Source organism: Rhea americana, unplaced genomic scaffold (genome assembly GCF_003343005.1).
Source record: "Rhea americana isolate MKP2758 unplaced genomic scaffold, rheAme1 scaffold_29, whole genome shotgun sequence".
NCBI classification, from domain to species: Eukaryota; Metazoa; Chordata; class Aves; order Rheiformes; family Rheidae; genus Rhea; species Rhea americana.
The window spans coordinates 3,411,422-3,433,434 of record NW_028186412.1 but is presented as its reverse complement, the minus strand read 5'-3'; the positions used below and the strand labels follow the sequence as shown (position 1 = coordinate 3,433,434).

General features: G+C 33.3%; 1 protein-coding gene across 1 annotated transcript in view; it reads right to left on the bottom strand.

Annotated features, from left to right (window-relative positions):
• The window catches only part of DYNC2H1 (dynein cytoplasmic 2 heavy chain 1), a 170,341-nt gene that overhangs the window by 124,484 nt on the left and 23,844 nt on the right, over positions 1-22,013 (bottom strand). Inside the window, exons 27-50 of the mRNA XM_085309033.1 lie at positions 21,533-21,665; positions 21,329-21,446; positions 21,050-21,162; positions 20,842-20,961; positions 19,257-19,407; positions 17,521-17,723; positions 16,760-16,942; positions 16,326-16,508; positions 15,940-16,163; positions 15,033-15,148; positions 12,856-13,055; positions 11,918-12,182; positions 11,365-11,572; positions 10,842-10,971; positions 9,511-9,666; positions 8,443-8,702; positions 7,751-7,997; positions 6,660-6,811; positions 5,936-6,080; positions 4,597-4,699; positions 2,943-3,110; positions 2,684-2,808; positions 1,285-1,533; positions 409-517 (exon numbers count right to left, since the gene is read on the bottom strand). Of these exons, the coding sequence (XP_085165159.1) occupies positions 409-517; positions 1,285-1,533; positions 2,684-2,808; positions 2,943-3,110; positions 4,597-4,699; positions 5,936-6,080; positions 6,660-6,811; positions 7,751-7,997; positions 8,443-8,702; positions 9,511-9,666; positions 10,842-10,971; positions 11,365-11,572; positions 11,918-12,182; positions 12,856-13,055; positions 15,033-15,148; positions 15,940-16,163; positions 16,326-16,508; positions 16,760-16,942; positions 17,521-17,723; positions 19,257-19,407; positions 20,842-20,961; positions 21,050-21,162; positions 21,329-21,446; positions 21,533-21,665 (4,061 nt within the window). The remainder of the gene's footprint in view (positions 1-408; positions 518-1,284; positions 1,534-2,683; positions 2,809-2,942; positions 3,111-4,596; positions 4,700-5,935; positions 6,081-6,659; positions 6,812-7,750; positions 7,998-8,442; positions 8,703-9,510; positions 9,667-10,841; positions 10,972-11,364; positions 11,573-11,917; positions 12,183-12,855; positions 13,056-15,032; positions 15,149-15,939; positions 16,164-16,325; positions 16,509-16,759; positions 16,943-17,520; positions 17,724-19,256; positions 19,408-20,841; positions 20,962-21,049; positions 21,163-21,328; positions 21,447-21,532; positions 21,666-22,013) is intronic.

Genomic DNA, 22,013 nt, shown 5'->3' with positions numbered 1-22,013 from the left:
AAGGATAGGACTTAGTCTGTATCATACAGAGAAAGGTTGCGACACCTCTAAATTTTAACAAATTAGAAGGCATTACCTATTCTTAATTTAAAAAAGGAAGTTGTAGAGCATGATACATAATTATTTTGCTATCACAGTACTTTAAAGACTTATAAGTAACTTATAAGTTACTTCAGTTGCAAATTTGAGGATTTGATCGCACCCCTACTATAGGGTAGATAGAGGATAGCTGAGTTGTTTAATGCACAGGAAGCATTCTAGCTACCATAGCACAGAAAGCTAATTAATCCCTCTGGCTTGATTATTTCTAGAATGGATACAAAATTAGAAAACATCATCTAATTCTACCCCTCTGAACTAACTCTGTATAGTAAAATTAGGACCATAATCTTTTTGCACTTGTCTGACCGGAAGAGAGTAAACTGTTGATCATCTCAAGGAACGTGGAGTGAACAAACTGATAGTCTTCAAGCAGTAACACCACCTGTTGTGCTTCAATGCCAGCAAGCTCCATCACCTGGAAATAGATAAAATATTTTAATCTTGGTATATGGAATAAGGGTATTGTTTCATAAGAGACTGATAATCTCTCCATAATTATATATTACCTATATATTTTTGCTGCAGCATCTAGGTTGTTATGCTTATCCATCTATAAAAGATTACCTCAGTTATCTGAGGTATCAAATATAAAGAACATTCTACACAGATGTACAGCTTGGTAATGAAAAAATAATTAGAACAGACTCTTTGCTAGAGTATATTAATGTTCCAGATGTGGAAAGTTAAGCAATTGCATCATCATTTTGTATGAGCTTAGCTTTGGAATTTTCTTTAGCTGTTCTGAAGGCACTGGCAACTCTTCATTGAAAATTTCCATTTCTTTTTAAATAACATGTACATTTTCATAAATCGCTAAAATTCTATTTGATTCAACTACCRTACCAGGCAGAGCTTATCATGGAAAGAAGATGAAAATACATACCTGAAAAAAACCTTTCAAATTCACATAGGCTTAGAATTTAAAAGTATACAACACTCAAAACAAGGGTTCAGGTATTCAAAAAAAAAGAGAGTTTAGGGTACTTACTACAGAGAACACTACATACATCTGAGCACTGAGAACTTCTAAAAATCTGTTTTTTCATTTAATGTTCACATTATGCTTTCCTTAAAAGAGCTCCCMCACACAATAGCAATTTTGTGTCATTTGAAATTCCCAAAACCATTTTTTTAAAATGAAAGCCTACAAAACAACAAAATGTAAGACATTGAGTGACTTACATGCTTAAGATCATTTTTGAATTGCTTCAGCTCATAGCCTCTGGAAACTTTGGGTGTAATCAGAACAGCTCCATGCATATGACTAACTAAAGATGTAACTGTTCGACGACCTACACCACTCCGTCCTGCCAAAAGGAGCGACCCTCCAGGAAAACTCAGCACTCTGTCCACTCTGGACATATAATTGATGACTTCTTGGAACAGTAAAATCTCAATCTCTTTTTTGTCTCGCCCATAATGGGTAATACCCTATTTAAAAAGCAACAAAGGAATTTATTCATTCATAATAACTATAAGCAGTAAGATAGGAAAACATCCAACATTTAGAAGTTTAGAAATTAAAGTTTTGAAAGCTTAAGAAACAAAGCTAATATTCTCTACAAATAATTATGTATGTGATAGAATTTAGATACCTTGCTTCACCTTATAGAGCAATGAACAGATCACATTATCTTAGTAAGAGAATTGTACACCATCCTCAGCACCAAGCCACCCTAGAATACTTTGATATATTGAAATATGAATCTACCACTCAATTAATTAAAAATAAATATAGGGCTGGAATGACATCTGATCTGTGGTTTGACTATAGATTAATATTGTCATAATTTAGATCACTTTTAAGCTGCTAGTGCCCGTATAACTTCAGATTATGGGATTTCCTAGCCAAATATATATATAATAGMAGATTCCAAGATTAAATTCTGGCCTCACTATACTTAACTAAACCTCAGCTTTGAGATCCATCACCTTTCTGCAGTTGGAGAAACTCTATGATTACTGAGGCTACTGAACTTCATTGCCCATAGAGCCTACTGACCACAACTGGGCAATTAAGGAGAGAGGATCGAGTTTCCCATCTGCAAGAGCAGTCCATCAAACTTCACCAATAAAGGGCAGATGACCTCAGACTTCTCACATTAAAATCAGATGAGACTAGTAGAGTTAACATGCCTGCATTCCTTCCTCAGTTTAATTTTTCATTCTTTGCTGTTTAAAAGCATGACAAATCTCCAAACTACATATTTGCATCTCTTTAAACAGAAATTACGTTAGGAAACATTTCATAAAACATTTCAGTGCTCAAAACAATACATAAACGTGTATCAGTATTTCTCAAAATGCTGTCCATCATATTGTGGTAAGTCACCAGCAAATGACATTTAGGCACTTCCATTAAAGCAGTCTTGCTGCATGATACTTCCTCCTGCCTGCCACATAGCATCACAGACTTTCCCTCCTTTGACCAAACAGAAGAGATGAATCTTCGAACAAATAGCAGATCCCACCCTAAACATGGTGTCTGCATGCTACTTCCTCCAAAAAATGTCTTTGAATCACTGCTGTACATTTTTGAAATTAAAATTTTATTTTTATATATTCCTTAATTTTGACTCACTTTTTTAATAATATCTTTCAGGTCTGCTGAGTTTAGYCTGCCAAGTGGCCTCCCATGTGGTGGTAGTGCCTGTCCTGGAGCAATGAATGCCTCATGACAAGCTCCCCAAGTTACATAGAAGTTATCTGTGAAAATAAAATGAAACATTTAGAAGCATAGGTCCTCAATTTATATGGTAACTGATTTTATCAGACTGACTGGATCAGGTGGATCCTAATCAGGTATTTCAAGTTTATGTAATATGTCTTAAATGCTTTACCTGCCATATTGTCCAGAACATCTGAGCCCCAGTCACCTTGAAACACTTTCATTAAAATATTATCAAATACAGAGAGTTCTTTCACGCCAACAATTTTGTCACGGAACAAACGATGTGCTTCATAAGCAACAATTTCCAATACATAGTCTACAGTTTGTGTTGATGATCCTACAAAATTTTTAGAGAGAGGTTTAAGTTTATATTTTCATAATAAATTCTAGATGTCTCAAATTTTCCATTTCAAAATATGAGATCGAAAATGAGTAAGCGAGATTACATACCACCAGGAGACCATCAATATGGAAGACATAAGAGAAAAAAGCAAATATTATGAAGTAATAAGAACATTTTAATGTATCATTACAGGATAAAATTAAACACATTTTGTTAAAACAAGTTTTCTAGTTTAGTGCCAGCATCCTATTGGAAACAAACAAGGTGATGTACACAGAATCAAAACAAACAACGACAAAATATCCAGCAATAAAGACAAAGGAAAGAAAACCCAGGGGAGATTGTTTTAAAGGAGCAAGAGAAAGATTGATAATAAGTAGTACAGTAATAATAAATCCCCAAACAGGTAGTGTCTATTATAAAAGGCCACTGGAGTATATAAGACTTCAACATTCCTCTCAGAARTAAGAAGCAAAGTGAGATGAAATTCAGTAAGGAGTAAATGACACACCATACTGTTCATCCCTCAAAAAGTACAAGTATCTATCATTTTCAGATGCAACAATTGAGTTCTTAACAGGTTGAGATTACTTATTCACTGACTGTCAGTGTAGCTTTTCTGCCATCATTTGAACTACACTGATTTATACCATCTGAGGATCAAAAAAATTAATGGAATATAAGCATACCATTCTTATCAGTTTTATACGTGTTAAGGCACCTCTCTAGGTAACCCTTTGTTCCAGTTAATGTAACAAATAAAAAATAATAAGAAGCAGTTGTTCGTGACCTGGTAACRAAGGACAAAAAGAAAACAGAAAGAAGCCTAAGCTGTCTACTTGGAAAAGCATCCAAAATTAAACAAATTTTACCTTTTCCAAAGTTAAGAAAAGAACTTTGAGACTGGACTGTAATTGTCAAGCACTCAAAAATCATAAGAATATTTAGACTTTATACAGATATTTATAAATATTTATATAAATAAGGTAGATTTCTATATGTTTATAGATGGTGATATTCCTCTTTTGTTAAGTAGGTCATAGATRGTGTTGTTCCACAGTCACCTCATCGGGTATGCACAACCAAGTATATAAAGAGAAACATCAGTGGCAAGCCTCTGGGCATCCAGAAGTTGTATCATCAAAAAAAAAAGGGGGGGGGGGAGAAAAAAAGGGGGGAGGGGAGTAACAGGGAAACTACAGGTTCCTACAGAAAAAGACACAGTCTCAACCTACTTCTTTCCCTTAGTCTACAAATAGCTTCCACAAGTGTTTTAAATCACCATACAAGCTTTTATAGTTGTTTGCTATGGGTTACAGAAAAAACTGTTAAGACTATTTATTTTCCTCAATTGAATAGACCGTTCATGGTTTTAAAGGAGCACAGTAGGTGCACAGGTTGCAACAGTAAGATTGACATCAAAAATATTTTAGGACATTTCAGAAATGCTTTATCATTGAAAATAAGGTAAGTGACTTACCACCTGCTAAATCATATCTGAATAAACCAAGAACCCACTGAGTAAGAATACATGGTGTAAAGAGGTAATGACTGTGATCATCAACTGTGAATTTTGCCCGTACCTAAAAACAGAAGTCAAAAAAAAAGATGTTTTAAATTGTAAACCACTTGGAATTGTAGATTTTATTTTTTCTAAAATACCCTATAAAATAAGTTTCTATTAACACTGTATATTTAGATATTTTACTAATGCACACTTTCGGTGTTTTCGAAAAGTGTGAAGATGAATAGTACAAATTCTGTTTTCTGAATACCTAAGAATTTCTCATAGTTAGAACATTTCTTCTGCACCATTTTTGAGGCAAACAACAACTGCATAAGTTACCTAGGACTTTCTTAGTGTAGCATTATTATACATAGCACACAATCTTTTCAAAACAATACATCTTACCAAATATAAAATGCAAAAGAAATATAAATGAGTAACATTCACTCACTACAAATGACTTATCATAGAAACACTCATTCTTCAAAGAGAATATTTGAATTTACAACTTTAATTGAAAGAATAATTGTCATCATCAGTTATTTAATTTTGATGTGATAAAACTTAAACTTAGATTTCTTAGAATATCTTGATAATATCATATGAAACTCTTACTATGTAGTGCCTACTAACTGGTGGCTATACCTGCATTCTGGTCATAAAGACTAGGTTTTTAACATGGTTCTGTATAGATGGAAACATTCTCAGAACATACAGTAAGCTCTTACATACCCTTCCCACCTACTCCAGTAACACTATTTACAGTAGTAAGAGAAGTAAGTTTTTAAGTGTTTTGCTAGGCAAAGGTTGCTTAAATTTTGAGTGAGAAGTAAAAAAGGAACTTGGGTGCCTAAACACCCATTTTTAACTGTGTAGAAGTTTTAATAAGTAGTCCTTGATGTGCATAAGGCAGCGTCCTCATGAATCTCTTTAGCATTTATATACCTTAATACCTGAGCACATTACAATCTTTAAAGTATGCTGTCTCCTCATCCAGTGTAAAAAGATGAAAGCAGGGAAATACTACTATTTACATTTTATAAACCAACAATTGAAAGTATATACAGATTAAGATGCCTGCCAAAGCCATACAATAAATCTGAGCTCTTAATGCTCTTTGGTTCTAATATCTAGGAGTCTCTGTAAACATATAGCCTTTTAATGCTGAGATAAACCTTACTGAAAAGATAAAACTTTACATTTTAATACTGATAAAACTTCTTAATCTCTTGTTAATATCCAAGCTAATGATTAAACAACATTTTTATTTCTAAATTCTCCATCTCTATGAAAAAGAAGTTAATTTCTACACCTGCTCATACACTTGAACCATAGATCCTGCTAGTTGATGTACTTTTGGTAAAGAACCCCAGGCGGGGTGATTCCTTAGGTTTTTCTGTAGTACAGGTTCCAAGTAGGCACTATAAATAGTTTGCAGTTGGTCTCTCTCTGGATAGCTACATGGAAAAAAAACAGAAGAAAATTACTTAAATTCATTCTTAATTTCTTTATTAAGAACAAGGTTTCAAATTTATATCAACAAGTCCCATGAAATTTCAGTGAATAAGACCTACACCAGGCAGCTAAGTAACACAACTTCTTTTTATTGCTATAGGCAACCTTCATAAATTTTCTAAATACATCTCTAAATGTACTCACACTTAACAAAATTTCTTTTCAATCCTACAGTTTAAATGTAATGTGTACRATTACATTTTCTCTAATCCTACAAACAATACCTTAACATAAAGCTGCAAAATAGCAGTTTACTGAAAGCAAAATCATCCAACAGGAAACATATTTCGAATACTTCAGAAGATTAGGTAGTTATAGATTGTTCCTTAACCAGTTTCTAACACCAAGAGGTATCAAATACGATGTCAGATCTGAATATTCCAAAATATTAGAAAAGATGAAGGACTAGAAAATGCCAAAAACAATCACAGACCACAACTTTGTACAGAGTTAATTCAGTAAGGGATCTTACTGAATTCTAATCTGTGTTCTCAAAGTCAAATGAGTTTCCACATACTTACTCGATTGCACAAATACGAACAATAGAAGTAAACCTGGTAGTAAGTTTATGCCTTCCTAATGTTCCCCCAGCAGACATGGAAGCCACAATTTGGATGTTTTCTAAACCAACCCATTCCAGATTTTCATCATAAAATCCTTGGTATGTCAGAACCTTTAATAAAAAAATAAATAAACATTTTATTAAAAGATAGTCAATAAGGTATCTTACAAAATAAAAAAAAATCATTAGTGAGAAGTATAATACTATTACTGTTTTCTTAACTGCCAGTAGGATGCTCAGTTCCAGTGTTTTTTTCCATAACAGAGTCTAAAATGTTAATTTTCAAGCAATTATAAAATCTTATTAACAAAAATCAGTATCAGTGCCATGTTGTGAGGTCAAGGAAAAAGCCAAGGTAGGCTAGAATTGTCCATAATTAGCCAATAATTCTCCCTGGATATGAAAATCTAACATAAAGTAGGAATATTGGCTTCTTATCTTTAACAGGAAACCAGGCAGTAGGCAATAATGGTAGGAAAGCACTGAAAACTTTACTTAATCTTAAGTGTTGAATGGTTTTATATCTGAAAGAAATAATTATACTAAAAGGGAACATACCTGGAAAAGGAAAAGGATAATATACACACTATATAAATGAATAAAAACAAAAAAGAAGTGGTGGGTTATGGTACCCTGAGGCTCTTAATGAAATATGGAAGAAAAGAAAGGGAGTATGATAAGCAGGAAAAGTTATCAAAATCCCAATGAAATTATTTTAAATATTACACTTGGATTTCCAGTCTATACTTATAAAAGAATTACATCACATCATTAACTTACATTGTAAAACATTGCTCAGATTACAAGCCATTGAGGCAAGCACTGTCTTTATTATTTATGGCTATAAGCCAAACCAAAATGTTATCTTAGTTCTAGCTGACACCAATATGTTCTATCAAATTACAAATAAAAATAATGTCAACACAGACACAGAATGTTAACTCTGAAAATGATGAATGTACGTATTTACTAACTACAGTAAACTATTTCCAGTATATATAATTCTCTTTATAGATAACTATTATCTATTCYAAAGAATTAAGTGTTCACCTGCTGTAGAAAAGCCACGAGAGTGCTTGTTCCCCATTTATCAGGTTTGGGCAGGTTGATATCCTTTAAGTACAAAACAAGCCTTTCRCAGTCCTTTGGTCTGTATACTCGCCCAGTGTTTGTACTGATTACAATGCAAGTTTGACTTAATTTTTGTAGAAGATGTTGAGAAGTAGTTTGGGCACTACAGTGAATGGTAGCAATTTGCGTGGATCGGAGTTGAGAAAACGCATAACGAAGCAACATCCTAACAAAGAAAATGTGTACATACATATGAGCACATAAAATAATACATGTGTTAAAAAATAATGCGTATCCACAAATATTTTATAGTTTTTGAATTCAAACACATATGTTGCACCCTGTGTTAATAAAATAGGTGTTACAAATGCTGAACTAAACATTCTTGCCTTTAGAAAGGCACTATTTTCCATTCAAGAAGTTCAACAAAATAGGAGTATAGAGCTTCATATAAGTAAATAAATAGTTAATCTTTGAGAAACAATATATGCCTGAGCTCTCTCTGGAGATCTTCCAAAGAATTTACCTATTTGCCACTATAGAAGGATTGTTTCAGGTTTTCTGTAACTAAGAATCAGAAAATCTTATGAAATATGCATTATTACAAAATTTTACACACTTTACCACCTAAGTAGGAACATATTTTGCTTAAAATAGGAAATATTTTTTACCCTTTTCCACATCCTTCAGGACCCACAAGAAGAAATGGCTGCTCATTATTAAAATCTAGCCAAGGTCTAAAGTAATCTAAACATCTCTGCATGTTAGGGGTTTGGATGACAGGAAGTGTTTGGAGATTACTAAAGTCATCAGCTGTTAGATTTTCAGTTTTTTTCAGTTGATATGTCATTAGCTGTCCAGTGCCAGTATCATAATATGTGTCCAGGGGCTTCCTGGGATCTGGTGGAGATTCTTGTGCCCAACAAAAGATCTTTAAAAAAAATAAATCATCTGTTAAATTTGTATTYCTGATGACAATATCTACAATTTCAAGTTCATCTAAAGAATGTTCAAAACATACTTTTGTAAAATCAAGCATTTATTTCCTGCATTTTATAAACTTAAGTCTGCCTGTGAAACCTTATTCAATCACGTTATACATACGCTTTATGACAAAGTCCTTAACTAAACAGTAACATACTACTTTTTCACAGCATAAACAACATGAAATTAACTCTGCATTTAGCAAAGCAACATTTGTAATAATATTTATCACATAAACCAGATAATTCATTCACGTGCATCCATTGCTAATTCCAGAGCCTGAGTCCAACCCTTGACCATCTTAGCTCCCCAACTAATTTTTGGAAAGAACCATTTCATTCACTCCAACGCAGAATCCAAATGTAACTCTGGATGAGGTGTGCCACAGCACCCAACATTATTTCAGGCATTCTGAACAGAAAAAACGACACAAAAAATAACTCTTGTGGAATCAGAAATGCAGTACAGACACACAGTATTCTGGAGGAACCTTGCATAAAGCAGTATGAACAAAGGCTRTATAACTTGGTACAGCACCAAGGGATTGCCCTCTTGGCTGGATGCACTCAGCAGTATAGACATCACCTTTGCCTATAACATACAAAACCTCTCTCTACTTTTGAGATGTTCCTACAGACAACATAGATTGCAAACAAATTAAAGCACAAATATTCTGCTTTTGTAAATCTGTAGTGTTAGAGGATAGAAAATAACTAACTCTTCCAAGTGTAAACTTGCCGAAAAAGATTACTTACCTGCTTTGTAAATTCTTGTCTTGATTTCATGTTAAGGTTGCCACCAAGCCCTCGTAACAAGTTAATAATAAACTGCTCACGATCAGTACATCCACGTAGATGAGACAGCCCATTCATCACAGTCCCAACTAGACTTGTTTCTACCACATAGTCATTCTGTAAATTTTAAGTTGTAGAAGATTTAAGCATAGTCTTAATAATAATATGCATTGTTAACAGAGTATTACTCATTGGTCTTTGACACTTAGGCAATTGATAAAATATCTGAACAGCACTCTTGTTCTATAAAATTCACCTGATGTGAAATTATTTTATAAGTCTAAAAAACTTCCATGGAGGAAAAGGCCCAGAGGGGAAATAATATTAAAAATACAGTAGGACCATTTGTATTCCCCAGCAGGAGGTAACACAGATCTTACAAATATTAGATCATTATTCACAGCAGTAGGGATTTCGCCTAAATAACATTTCATGTAACAGATGCCATTTGCTCAATGTAAAGGCAACTCCTTCAGAAGAGGTATGAAGTCAGAGAAAGATCGACATACCTCAAGAAAAAAAAAAAAAAAAGGGAAAAGGAAAAAGGGTCTAAATGTATGTCCTAGAGTCACAGAATCAGGATGATGGAGTTTTGGACCAAACAAAACTAAACTTACCTGTAAGGAAAATTATTTTTGATACATTTATTAGGCCTTTTGCATATTAAAAGATCTCTTTGTTAAGGTTTTGAGTAGAATGTCACAGAGCTAAAGTTACATATTTCAACTCAGGATGGGTTAGTGGGAGCTGTGAAAATTCAGCATCCTGAACAATTACACAACTTTTTTTTAGATATCTCAAATTTTAGGAGTCTAACATTTTATTTCTCCCCACTCCATGAAAACGTCTAAGTCAGTGCAATGTTTCAAAATTCAGCTTTTTTGGTTATTGACAGTAACTTATATTTAGAAAAACATTTTTTGCACTTTTTCATTTTTTTTTGTTTAGATCTTCAGGTCTTTCAGATCTTTAAAAATATATAGAGAAATATCTGGTATGGAAAATTAAATATGGATATTTAGTTTCAGAGGAATACATGAATCTAACAAGATAAAACTGTATTCAAAGTTTTATAACTTTAAACACAGCTATCAGTGTCCAGGAATTCACAGGGATTAGAACAGTTTCAGTATAAACCTTATTAAGCAAATAGCTGTCGAGAAAGTGCTGTTGTTTTTCTTTTTTATTTAAATTTAAATTCATTAAATATGAATGAGCTCTTCAGTGTTAGTCTAGCAAAATGGATTATTTCAACAGAAGATAAAAAATAATTAAGTACTCAGTTTACCAACCTGCTTCACAACCCAGTTTAAAGCCTTTTTGAAATAGTCTCCAATCCAATTTTCAAGGTTATCTCTGCATTCTTCAGGCTGACTTTTTAGCCAAGACTTTATCAGAGAATTGAGATCTGTATCTTCATCACTAATCCAACAGAAAACAAAATAAGATTCGAACAAAAACAAGACAGTTACATCTTCAAGTAGATATTTTCAAGGGGAAGAACAAAATTTCAGGAAAAATTTAGGGAAAAACTTTAACATAAGAAATCCCAATCAATATTTGGGCTCTCTAAGGATCACATAGAAACAAATAATCAACCAGGTCTCCTTCAAAAAGTCTTGAGATATATTTGCCCAAAGGCTGTTAAGAGGCGACTTAGAAGTGACATGAAATCTAAGGCAAACTCTATCAGAAATTTGCTTCATATGTGTAAGCAATTAATCAAATCTCTCCACAGTTTAGACTCCCTTTCCAGAGCAGAAAGGTAAGAATACTTGCCTATTTTAAAAAGTATTTAATATTCTTGTGACTTACCTCAAAAAGATCATTCCCATTCGAGATATTGTAGCAGGAGAGGCACAGCTAAGATCATGAGTTTCAAATATAAAGTTAACATTTGAGCCAAACTGGATTCTTTCTCCACTGGGCATAGTCAACAATCTGTTGTCGTCCAAAACAGAATTCAAAGATTCAATCCATTCAGGATCAATATCACCATCACAAATTATCCATGAAGTAATGTCTATTTCCAGACACAAAAACAGAATATCAAACCCAAGAAAAACACTTAAAGAATATGACTCTTTGCTATTTTAATATTATTACTTTTTATTCATTGTGATTTAAATATAAGTTCTTTAAAGATACTCTTTACAATCATCACCTTCTGATGTCTATTTGTATTTACTTTCTTACCACAAAAGCTTGAAAAGTACAGATCAATGTTCTTGACTATGATTGCCACCAAAAGTCTTTTTTACTTTATGAAAACCACAAATTAAAAAAAACATAATGTAAAAATGTAATTAAAAATGAGTAATTTCAGTAAATTAAGTATAATGATACATACACTCTTTAACAGACATACCTCGGGGTTCTCGAACCACTTGTCGAGCACTGTTTGTAAGCATGCCATCAGACCATTCTCTGGTATCCATGTCAATATGGCCAAGTAACTGATRTCGAGGCATAGCTTTCGGATTCATRGTATACTGTTTCACTACTTTGCCAGTTTTACCAAGTGCTGTCTTTAACATCCGCCAAAGTGTTGATTTACCTGCACCACTTGGACCTACAATAACTACACCCATTCTTTGATGTAGCTGTTCATACAGTTCCAAAGCCTTCTTGATCTAAATATTAAAGAATAAAGGGCTATAAGAACTTGTAAAGCTGAATTAGTCATGGTTTTTCTTTTCATGTTTTTCTATTTTACTTTTCATATGTTCTTTTTCTTTCCATAACTTTTTTTTTTGAAATAAGGTAATTGCAAATAAAATTATGACATAAAAGAGTATCAGTAAACTTATTTTTCCTATCATAAACATTTCATTGAAGTATTAATACAAAAATGTCTTTCGGACATACTTTTACTGAAAAACTAAAGAAACTTCAGTCCCAAATTTTCAGCTAGCCCTAAAAGAAACAAATACAGCTAAGATACACAATTGCTTGATAAAAAGAAATGTTCACATAATTAATCCTTTTACTGTTAAAAATGTTAATAAGATCTTGTACCCAGCTTGAACTAAAGTATGCACCATATGCTCATGTCTTATTATTAAATTTTCTTGCACTGTTTTTCTTTCAATTACACAAGTGATTGGGAGATGTGCTCGGGCCACAGTGGCCACACACAGATATTATTCATATATGTTTAATTAAAATCTAACTTTCAGTTATTCTGCTCATTTTTTATAGCAGATTTCATTCAAAAACAACAGGAATTGAATCAAATGCATGTAATATCCATTACTCCTAATTTAGCATAACTCATTTTGTTTTGTAGTTATAGTTGATATTTACCTGTGTGCTTATAATTTCCAAATTTGCTTCTTCAAAGGCTTGTTGTAAAGCTGCAGTTAACTCAGCATACTCCACATCTTTAAAGTCAATGCCAGGGAAGACATCTTTAACGAGTGCATCAAATCGTGCACAGTCTGCAAATGTAAGCTTTGACATGGTATTAAGCCGCAAAGCCTGAACCACGATGTGACTTTCATTAACTAGAGGGGGAAAAAAAAAAAAGGAGAGAGATAGGTAAGTTTAAGTTTATTTTTCTTGGTTGAACTATATCAGCACTTGAACCATACCAATAAAACATCAAAGATAGAATCACAGACTACAATCCAATGTAGATACTGCCCTACTGGGAAGTTAGATGGCTGCTTTACTGTAAGTATCATATATGCTCACAAGTGCCTTCTACACAGACAGGGAATGGTCATGACACTGCCCAGCTATTACATGAAACTCTGATACTTAAATCAGGAATAGCAGTGTATGTTAGCCTATTGTTAAAGAATTCATATCAAAAATACAGTACCTTGATTCTAGACCTCCCTCAGCCAGAGCCAGTTTGAAGTCACATCTCTGAAGTGCGTCTTAACTAGCTACAAAAAATTCTTGAAGTCAAGTTTCTCCAAAATAGAATCTGAGGTACCATAGAAGTGTAAGAGTTATGGGACCAGAAGGAAAAGGGCCACAAGAAAGATTATTCTACTGAAAAAACAGATGCTCTCATGAAGTAAAAGGCAAAGGGCACGGATCTCTCATTTTTGCTTTTTTAATCAAATGACCTCATGTAAAACACACRAATTTCCAGAGAGAAGGATTAGGAAGCACAGGTGAAAATCATCCTCTATTTCTGTCTTCCTTCTGAGTAAATGATTGACAAACCAGAATGCACAATACACTGGATTCAACCCATGGGACAGAAAATCTCCATTCTCTAATTGTCCTTTCCATGCTGTGGTTTGTTTTCTTTTTTTTTTTCCTCCCCAATGTCCAATACTAGTCCAAGACCAGTATTTCCTGCTAGGATTTGGAAAAACTTCAAGACTCTTCATCTCAAAAAACACTTTAAGTACAGTGCTTCCACACGCAAATTTTCTCACTAGAAGATGTAAAAGTTATGAGAAAAAATATTGACACTTAGGAATATGTTTTAGAAAGGCTTAATTATCTTTGAAAAGCAAACTGTACAAAATTAAAGTAACATCTAACAACCTAGGCCTGCTTTTTGACACAACCAAAAATGTTGACTCAACAATATAAGAAAACATAAAGAAACAGGAAAACAGCATTTTTTGGAAAAGCCAAGAGATAAGAAACAAACAAACAAACAAACAAACAAACAAATCTTTCTAGGGACAAGATGACTATAATTTAAGCCAGACTAAACAATTTTCAGAAATTTTCACATACTCAACCACGAAGCTAAAAAAAGGCGTAACTAGGAACACTGACGGGAATGCACTACAAAACATTGCTGATAACCTCTCTTTGGCAGAGTCAGAACGTTAATCACAAATTTTTTACCATTTGCTATGCTACAGTTTGTAAACCAAAGTTGTCTCTAAAAACTCTTGCTATAACAAAAACAGGACAGCCGTATGCTGTTTAAACAAAGAAGTAGTAGTAGTTGTGTCCTAAAGATTTGAAATGTTTATCCAACTTATAATCTTAAATCCCACTCATTTAAGATAGAAACAAAAAATTACAACCACTCATTTAAAAATATGTAAAAAATACAGCACTCCAGTCCAATCCAATCCACAGCTATCATTTCTATCTGTCATTATATTGGCCTATATCTACCAATCCATATCTAGGTAATTTCATTCATATCTTCTGCCATGTGATAATAAATTTCAAACAGAATTAAATGGTAAGATGACTGATGAGTAAGAATACACATACATCAGAGGCTGGATATGCCTGACCAAAATCAGACGAAAACTACATGCTTTGAGAATCATTCTGAATTACCCCAGAATAATTTCCTGAATCTTGTCATATAAGAAACATGACAACAGTCTTTTGTAATCCCCTGATGAAAAAGAAAGTTCACAGAATTCTTCTATGTATAGCTTCTAGATCCAAGACATGGCTTCTCAAAACTCCAGTGAACAAGAAAGCTGTAAATAATTATTTCTGTACAACATCCTAAACAATCAAAAGTTTGGCACAGTTAACCTTACTTTCTTCTTTCATTTCACGCTTCTTCAGCTGACGAAGGAGGCTGCCACAGCCTCTCAGAGCAGTCTTCAGTGCTCGTAAGCCCCAGTCATAGTGCTGCTGTGGTGTCAGAAGCTCCCTAAATTTAAAAATAGCAATGCTGAAATAAACTTCAGGTGATAGCTTGAGAATTTGTTTTACTTGGCCAATGAATATGTTCACAATACGTTCTTGGACAAAACAAAAGTAGGTATGCCTATGTAGCACAATCCATACAAACTTCAGACACATCAGTAATGATATACTGAAATTTTCAGAGGGAGTACATTCAACAACTAATGAATTTATTATTTGCCATAATAGCATTAATTAACATCTCTGGTGGTTTATAATTTTGTTTTTTCTAACATGTATACTTATAACCAAATTGCATTTCAATAACTTCAGGATGCTTCACCACACAAACATATACTCACATTCATAGCTAACGACAAATAGAAAAGAAAGAAATAATGAAAGTAGTAGCAGAACAGTACTTTGCCACCTTGAGATTGTAATGCATTCCATATCTTTTTATATCTGAGCCTCCTGATATATTGCAATATTTCTATTTGGAAGTATTTTAAATCAGTAACTATAGAGATTTGTATGATATATCATTCAGATTTAAAGAAGCTCTGTTGAATGTAAAACTTTAGATGACTCTAAACCTGCAGTTTGATGTCTAGTTTTGCTTCTGACACATAGCTTTCTGTAATATCTAAGTCATAAAATATTACAGAAAATTAACAAAAATTAAGTGTAGATGGATGGAGAAGAAACAAGATTCCAGTGAGATAACCACATAGAGTAATACTACAATAAAAGTAGGAGGAAAGAGAATTATAAAGACAGAAATATAACTAAGTAATATTTTAAAAATAAGCTTACCGGGCTAGATTAAAAATAGCCACTAATTTTCTACCCAGAGTTTTAGCATCCTTAAAGCCTTCTGAATACAAAATCACTTCTGCAATGAGTTCATTGTCTGGATGGGTCATAGCAACTGGCCTAAAAAGTTGTTTGAGGTTATCAGGCAGTTTTTGTCTTCCTCCATAACCTTTTCCAGCAGGATTCATAGTGATAAAAATTCCAGAATTATGATCCATTCCAACCTAGCATTAGAAGTACATTGTAATACTATATTGTAATATAAAACAGTATCAAGAAATGTTGGGTGGATGATGTTTAGTTGCACTAGCCCCTTTTTGAGTTAGTGGATATCCATTATTTATACACTAGCTTTACAAGAAGAAAATAAATACATTTTGCTGTACCTTTTTGCCAAGCAATTCACATACAGGACTATGTTTCTTCAAAGCATGCTGAATTGTCTGAATTTGCATGGATACTGCAGACAATACAGCTTCCTCAAGCCTATTGAATTCATCAAAACAGCCCCAGGCACCACACTTGACCAGGCCTACAAATATGCGCCCCATTGACTTCACATCAATGCCCTTAAAATAAAAAAAAAGAATTCTGTTAAAATTCAAGCACCAAGAAGGTAATGAAATACTGTCTTCCTAGCTATGCAAAAATATGTCATTGGAAAAATCTGAAAATTTCTAAGTAACCAGCAACAGGAAACTGAAAAATTACCAAAGTACTTCCAGAATTTGCTTTCACAGTACTTCCAGTACTTCCAGTGTTCTATGAATTATATAGTGCATAGATATTAATCTCCTAAATTATACAGAATTATATTCACCTCATCACAGTTAAAGACTAATACTTGTCTTCCAAGAAGTCCACCCAAGGCCTTTACTGATTCTGTCTTTCCAGTTCCAGCTGGACCATAGGGATTTCCTCCAAGGCCCATCCTCATAGCCTGAGTAAGAGTTAGGTAACACTTGTCTGTCAAAGGTGTATAAACAAGTTTAGGGGAATTACCCTGGGGAAACAAAGAAAAAAAAAAGTGTGGATTGGTRCACAGAAATTAATTAAGATGTCATTTTATTAATTTCATTCATTAACTATTACTTTCAAAATATATGATAATATAATTAAGTTTATTATCTTTTTAAGTATATGAATTTGTTTACAGCTGTGAAGTTTTCCTGATTTTATATTCACAGTCTTCTGCATATTTACTGTCAAATCATTATGCATTTTTAGAATTACAGAAAGTGACTTTAAAAGGGGACAACTCAGTCAAAACTGCGCTCAAATACTTAAAAGTAGCAAGCTTTACCTGTTATAAAATATTTAATGTTTATAGAATGCTGTTTATAAAATATTTAATTATATGATACTGCAACCACTTTCCATACAAGTCACATTTACCCCACTAATCTCAGGAACAAAAATGATTACCTTATTTTTTAGTATTTTCCATAAAATAGCATGTTAAGGGCACAAAATGGAAGAAAACTGGAAGTGCAGTGGGGAGGGAAATAGCTGTGTGCATGAAATAACAAACTATTTTACATATATTTAAAAGCTACCAAGTAAGAATTAAAAATACCAGACCTGATACTCATAAGTATACTCGAGTTCAGCATCTACCATTTGAATGTAACACTTTTGGTCTTTCATATAAAATCTCAGCTGCTTCTTCCAAGCCCAGTCATCAACACTGTGGACCTGAGCTTGATTTAGCTGCTTGACCACATCAATGTTATGAATAATATCAAGAATCAGAGCTTTAAGCTTTAGCTCAAGGATTCCCGATCCTGCAAATAACCACAAAAAAAATTACAACAATGTAATAAGGAAGATGTATATTAGCCATTCTCAAGTTCTTTATGCTGCCTGCCATTATCAGTTGATTTTATTCAGATCTCATTTCAGTTATATATAGAAAGATTGTTAATTATGCAAAGCAAYCAACACAAATCGAGAAAGTGACAGATGGTGTGAATCATCAGGTATCTCTAGTCCTTTAAAAGACAGGTGACTAGTCTATTCCAAGTCATTTTGTCTGCCTCTACACTCAACAGAGTAGAGTAATAGAGCACAGGCTTTTCTAGAAAGCCATGTTTTTCCAGAATTTTACAGCATCAATGTTTACAGTGATGTCTACTTTAGTAATCAGCAAGGTACAGCTGTTAAGCAAAACAGTTGATGCTAAGAACCTGACAATCATCCTCATTCTGGAGATTTTACTTCATACTAACTAGGCTGATGCTCTGGACTGAATGGTCTTTCTGATGAAGACCATTCTGATGTAGACTCCAAGAGAACCTCTTTTAATTTAGTTTCATCTGAAAGGAATCCAGTTTGTATGCTTTAAGGTCATTCCATGATTTGAACTCAAGTAAGGTGAATGGGGATAATCAGAAATTTCACTTCAAAATTGCATCTATTATTCAAATTAAAATGTTACTGTAAGAGTATCCTACAACAGGTGGAACAAGAAGTCCTCTGTAAGTAGTGACATTTCTTCAACAACAAATAGAAAGAGCAGAGAAAAGTAATTTAGATAAAACACCAAATTTAGAAATGGCTAAAGGTAGGCGGGATGAATCTTATTCCTAGTTGACATATCAAATGTTAACAGTTCATACATTCTAAACTAGAATTTAGCAGAGTGAGCAGTTATACAAATATAATGGGAAAACTGTTACCTGCATGTCAAAACTGAGACTTTTTATATTTAAAGACTAACAGTCACCTCATGTAGCCTATGCTGTAGAATTTTACATCTGCACTAGCCATCCAAAGCTCCCTTTCTATTCAAAAGAGAGGAACATGCACTCTAAGGCATAATTCATCTGACCCATTTGGACAATACAAGCGTCAGAACAATCATACCTCAAGAGTAACTAGTTTCTCAAATCTGCTATTCAAGAATGACTAGTTCAGACGCAGAAAAAGAGAGTCACTTACATACTTGTACAGAATATACTGGTATGACAATCATGTACTTCAAATGCTTTCTGGCCAGTTCCAGTGGAATATAACACTGGAGCAAAGTTCAGTAGATGAAGACAAATTATTAAGATATAAATACACAATAGTAAATATACAAAGTTACAAAAAAATGAAAGTGATTTGCAGATATATGAATGCTCCAGGATAATTTTGTATCTAAATAAAAAAATCCATTATTCATTCTGAAATATGAACAATACTAAATTTGTCAATCATATTACATAAATAACTTTATGTAATTGCCTGCTTAAATAAATGGAATGTTATACATTCTGTACTATACAACTATACATTCATCGTAAAGAGCTATATGTTAAAGATCATTTTCATACCTGTATTCCCAGTATCTTCTATACTAGCATCTATGCTAGTATAATGTTCCAGTTTAGCCATGAGTTCTAATTCTAACTGTTGTAGATTACGCTCTTTGATAGCATTTTCAGCATCTTCAGTGAACTGAATTTGCTCTGCCAAAGAAAGAATCTTGGGAAGAGAAAGATTCAAATTATACTTTATAAAAACAGAAGAGAAAGGAAAGAAAGCTTTTCAGTTCATTTATAATTGCTCATTAAATCTGATATTTAAAGTATTTAACTATATTTTTTAAACAAAGACACACATTTGCTATGCTCTTATTAATAAATATAACCACCTTTTAAAACCTGAAAAAATTTAGCTAAAATGTAGAAATCCTTTTGTTACGTTACTGAGTGTAGTGACATCATTTTTAAAGTATGTTTTGCCTAATAACTGTTGTGTCAGACTGAAACCAATGCATTTAGGCATACTGAGGCAACAGTCTCAGAATATTTTGCAACATTGATCTGGTAACACAGTATTTTGCATTCTAGTTTCTATATTCCACTTACATTCTAATAACTTTAGGTTGACTAGAGAAGCATACTGTGTGAGCTATGAAGTTGCAGTCAAAATGGTCACTCAAGAGATCTCTACAAAAAATTCCACCAATGATGCGCCAATCCGAAGATTATTAGTCGCTAAATTTACTAGTTGCAGTTACATAAAAGAATCCACTTCCTTCATTGCTTGTAGTTCAAAGCTTTAGAAACAATATTTTAATCAAATGTAAAACATTTTCTTTGTTACTATTTTAGTAGGTCCACATCTAATTTTGACTACCAACCAAGATCAGCAAAAAGACATACACTAAATGTAATAAATAGATATATTTTTGATAAGAATGTTTGCATAAGAATTACAAGAATGCCTATTTTAAAAATTTCTCTATACTTCAAATCAGGATAACTCTGACTAATGACTAGCCTAATATTTATCTGGGTATTTTTTCCAAATCCATATATATTTTTCGCAGATTCACACAGAATCACAGAATGGTTGAGGTTGAAAGGAATCTCTGGAGATCACCTAGTTCAAGCCCTCTGCTCAAACAGGGTCACCTAGAGCACGTTGCCAAGATTGTGTGCAGACAGCTTCTGAATATCTTCAAGGAAGGAGACTCCACAACTTCTCTGGGCAACCTGCTCCACTTTCACAGTAAAGACGTTTTTCCTCATGTTCAGACAAAACTTCCTGTTTCAGCTTGTGTCCTATTGCTTCTCATCCTATCACTGGGCACCACTGAAAAGAGTCTGGCCCCACCCTCTCTACATCTTCCCTTCAGGTACTTATACACATTGGTAAGATCCCCCCTCAGTCTTCTCTTCCCCAGGCTGAACAGGCCCAGCCTTCCCAGTTCTCTCAGCCTTTCCTCACATGAGAGATGCTCCAGTCCCTTAATCATTTTAGGAGCCCTTCACTGTACTTGTTGCAGTAGCTCCATGTCTCTCTTGAATTGGGGTGCCCAGAATTGGACACAACTATTCAAATTTGAGAAGTCTTCAAAACTTATTTGGTAAATCTAAGATTACACAGTAGGAATRCTGGATCTTTTATTACCTGAGAAGGAAATAGAGATGGATCAATTGAACCTTGCGACTTTTTTCCAGCAGTAACACAATCAAGTAACAATTTTTTCAAGGTCTCCTTCATCTCCAAAGCCAAACTGCTTAGCCACACCTAACAAAAAGATTTAAAAAATCCTCAAGTTATATTAAAATTTATTTCTCAAAGAYTCTTGAACTATATTTGGATGTGATCTTCTTACCTCCACATCATTTGACAGAAGAATTTTGTTTTTAAGTAGAACAGTTTCTCCTTCTACTGACTTCATGGCAATTATGTATTTAAATTCTTCATCAAAGCTCACGCTATTAATGCCTATTAACCAGAAAATAGCTATGAAATTTTTGTTGTTAAAGTCTTAAACATTAATTTATTGATATCTGATAGCAGTAAGGGAGAAAAAAATCTGCAACAGATTATTCAGCTTTGAAAAAACTTATTTCTAAATAAGTACTTTTCACAAAGAAGACAAAYGCATTACCAGCAAAAAGTTTCTTAAGATGAGACTGGATGACCAAAGGATTCATGGATTGTCCTAGGATTTCTAATAAATCATCATCTCCTATGAAATAGAATCTAGGGAATGCTGAGCGTTTTTCCTGTAACAAACAAAAGAAATAATTTTGGTTAATTTAAATTCAAACTTAGTTATTTTTAAAGAAACCTAAATTAATGTCAGCTGTACCTCCAAAAATTCATTCAAAGATCTCTGACACCTCTGGAGCTGGTCAAGAATGGTAATTAAGGTATTTCTTAATCCTGTCCGGGCATTCAGTGATATTATCCTATTATCCCTCTTGATATCAGTCAAAATTGATCTTGACAGAAGAAAAATGGAAATAATTTATGAGACCACCATTACTGTTTTAGTCTGAATATTATATATGTAATTATCTAAAAAAGCACAGACAAGCCATATATATTTTTCATATATACATAAAAAATGTATGATACATAACTTTCAATTTTTAGTATCTATGTTGAAACTTTTCAAAATTTACACCAATACATCTCCAATAAAATTGTAATAATGACTATTTCTTGCTACCTCTATCCAAAACCAAGAAAATTCAATTCTAAGCCTTTTTATTCCCTTTCAACAAGTCATTTTAACTCAATTCAAGATAGATAATGGTACATGTATTTCTACATCTCTAAAATCTCCT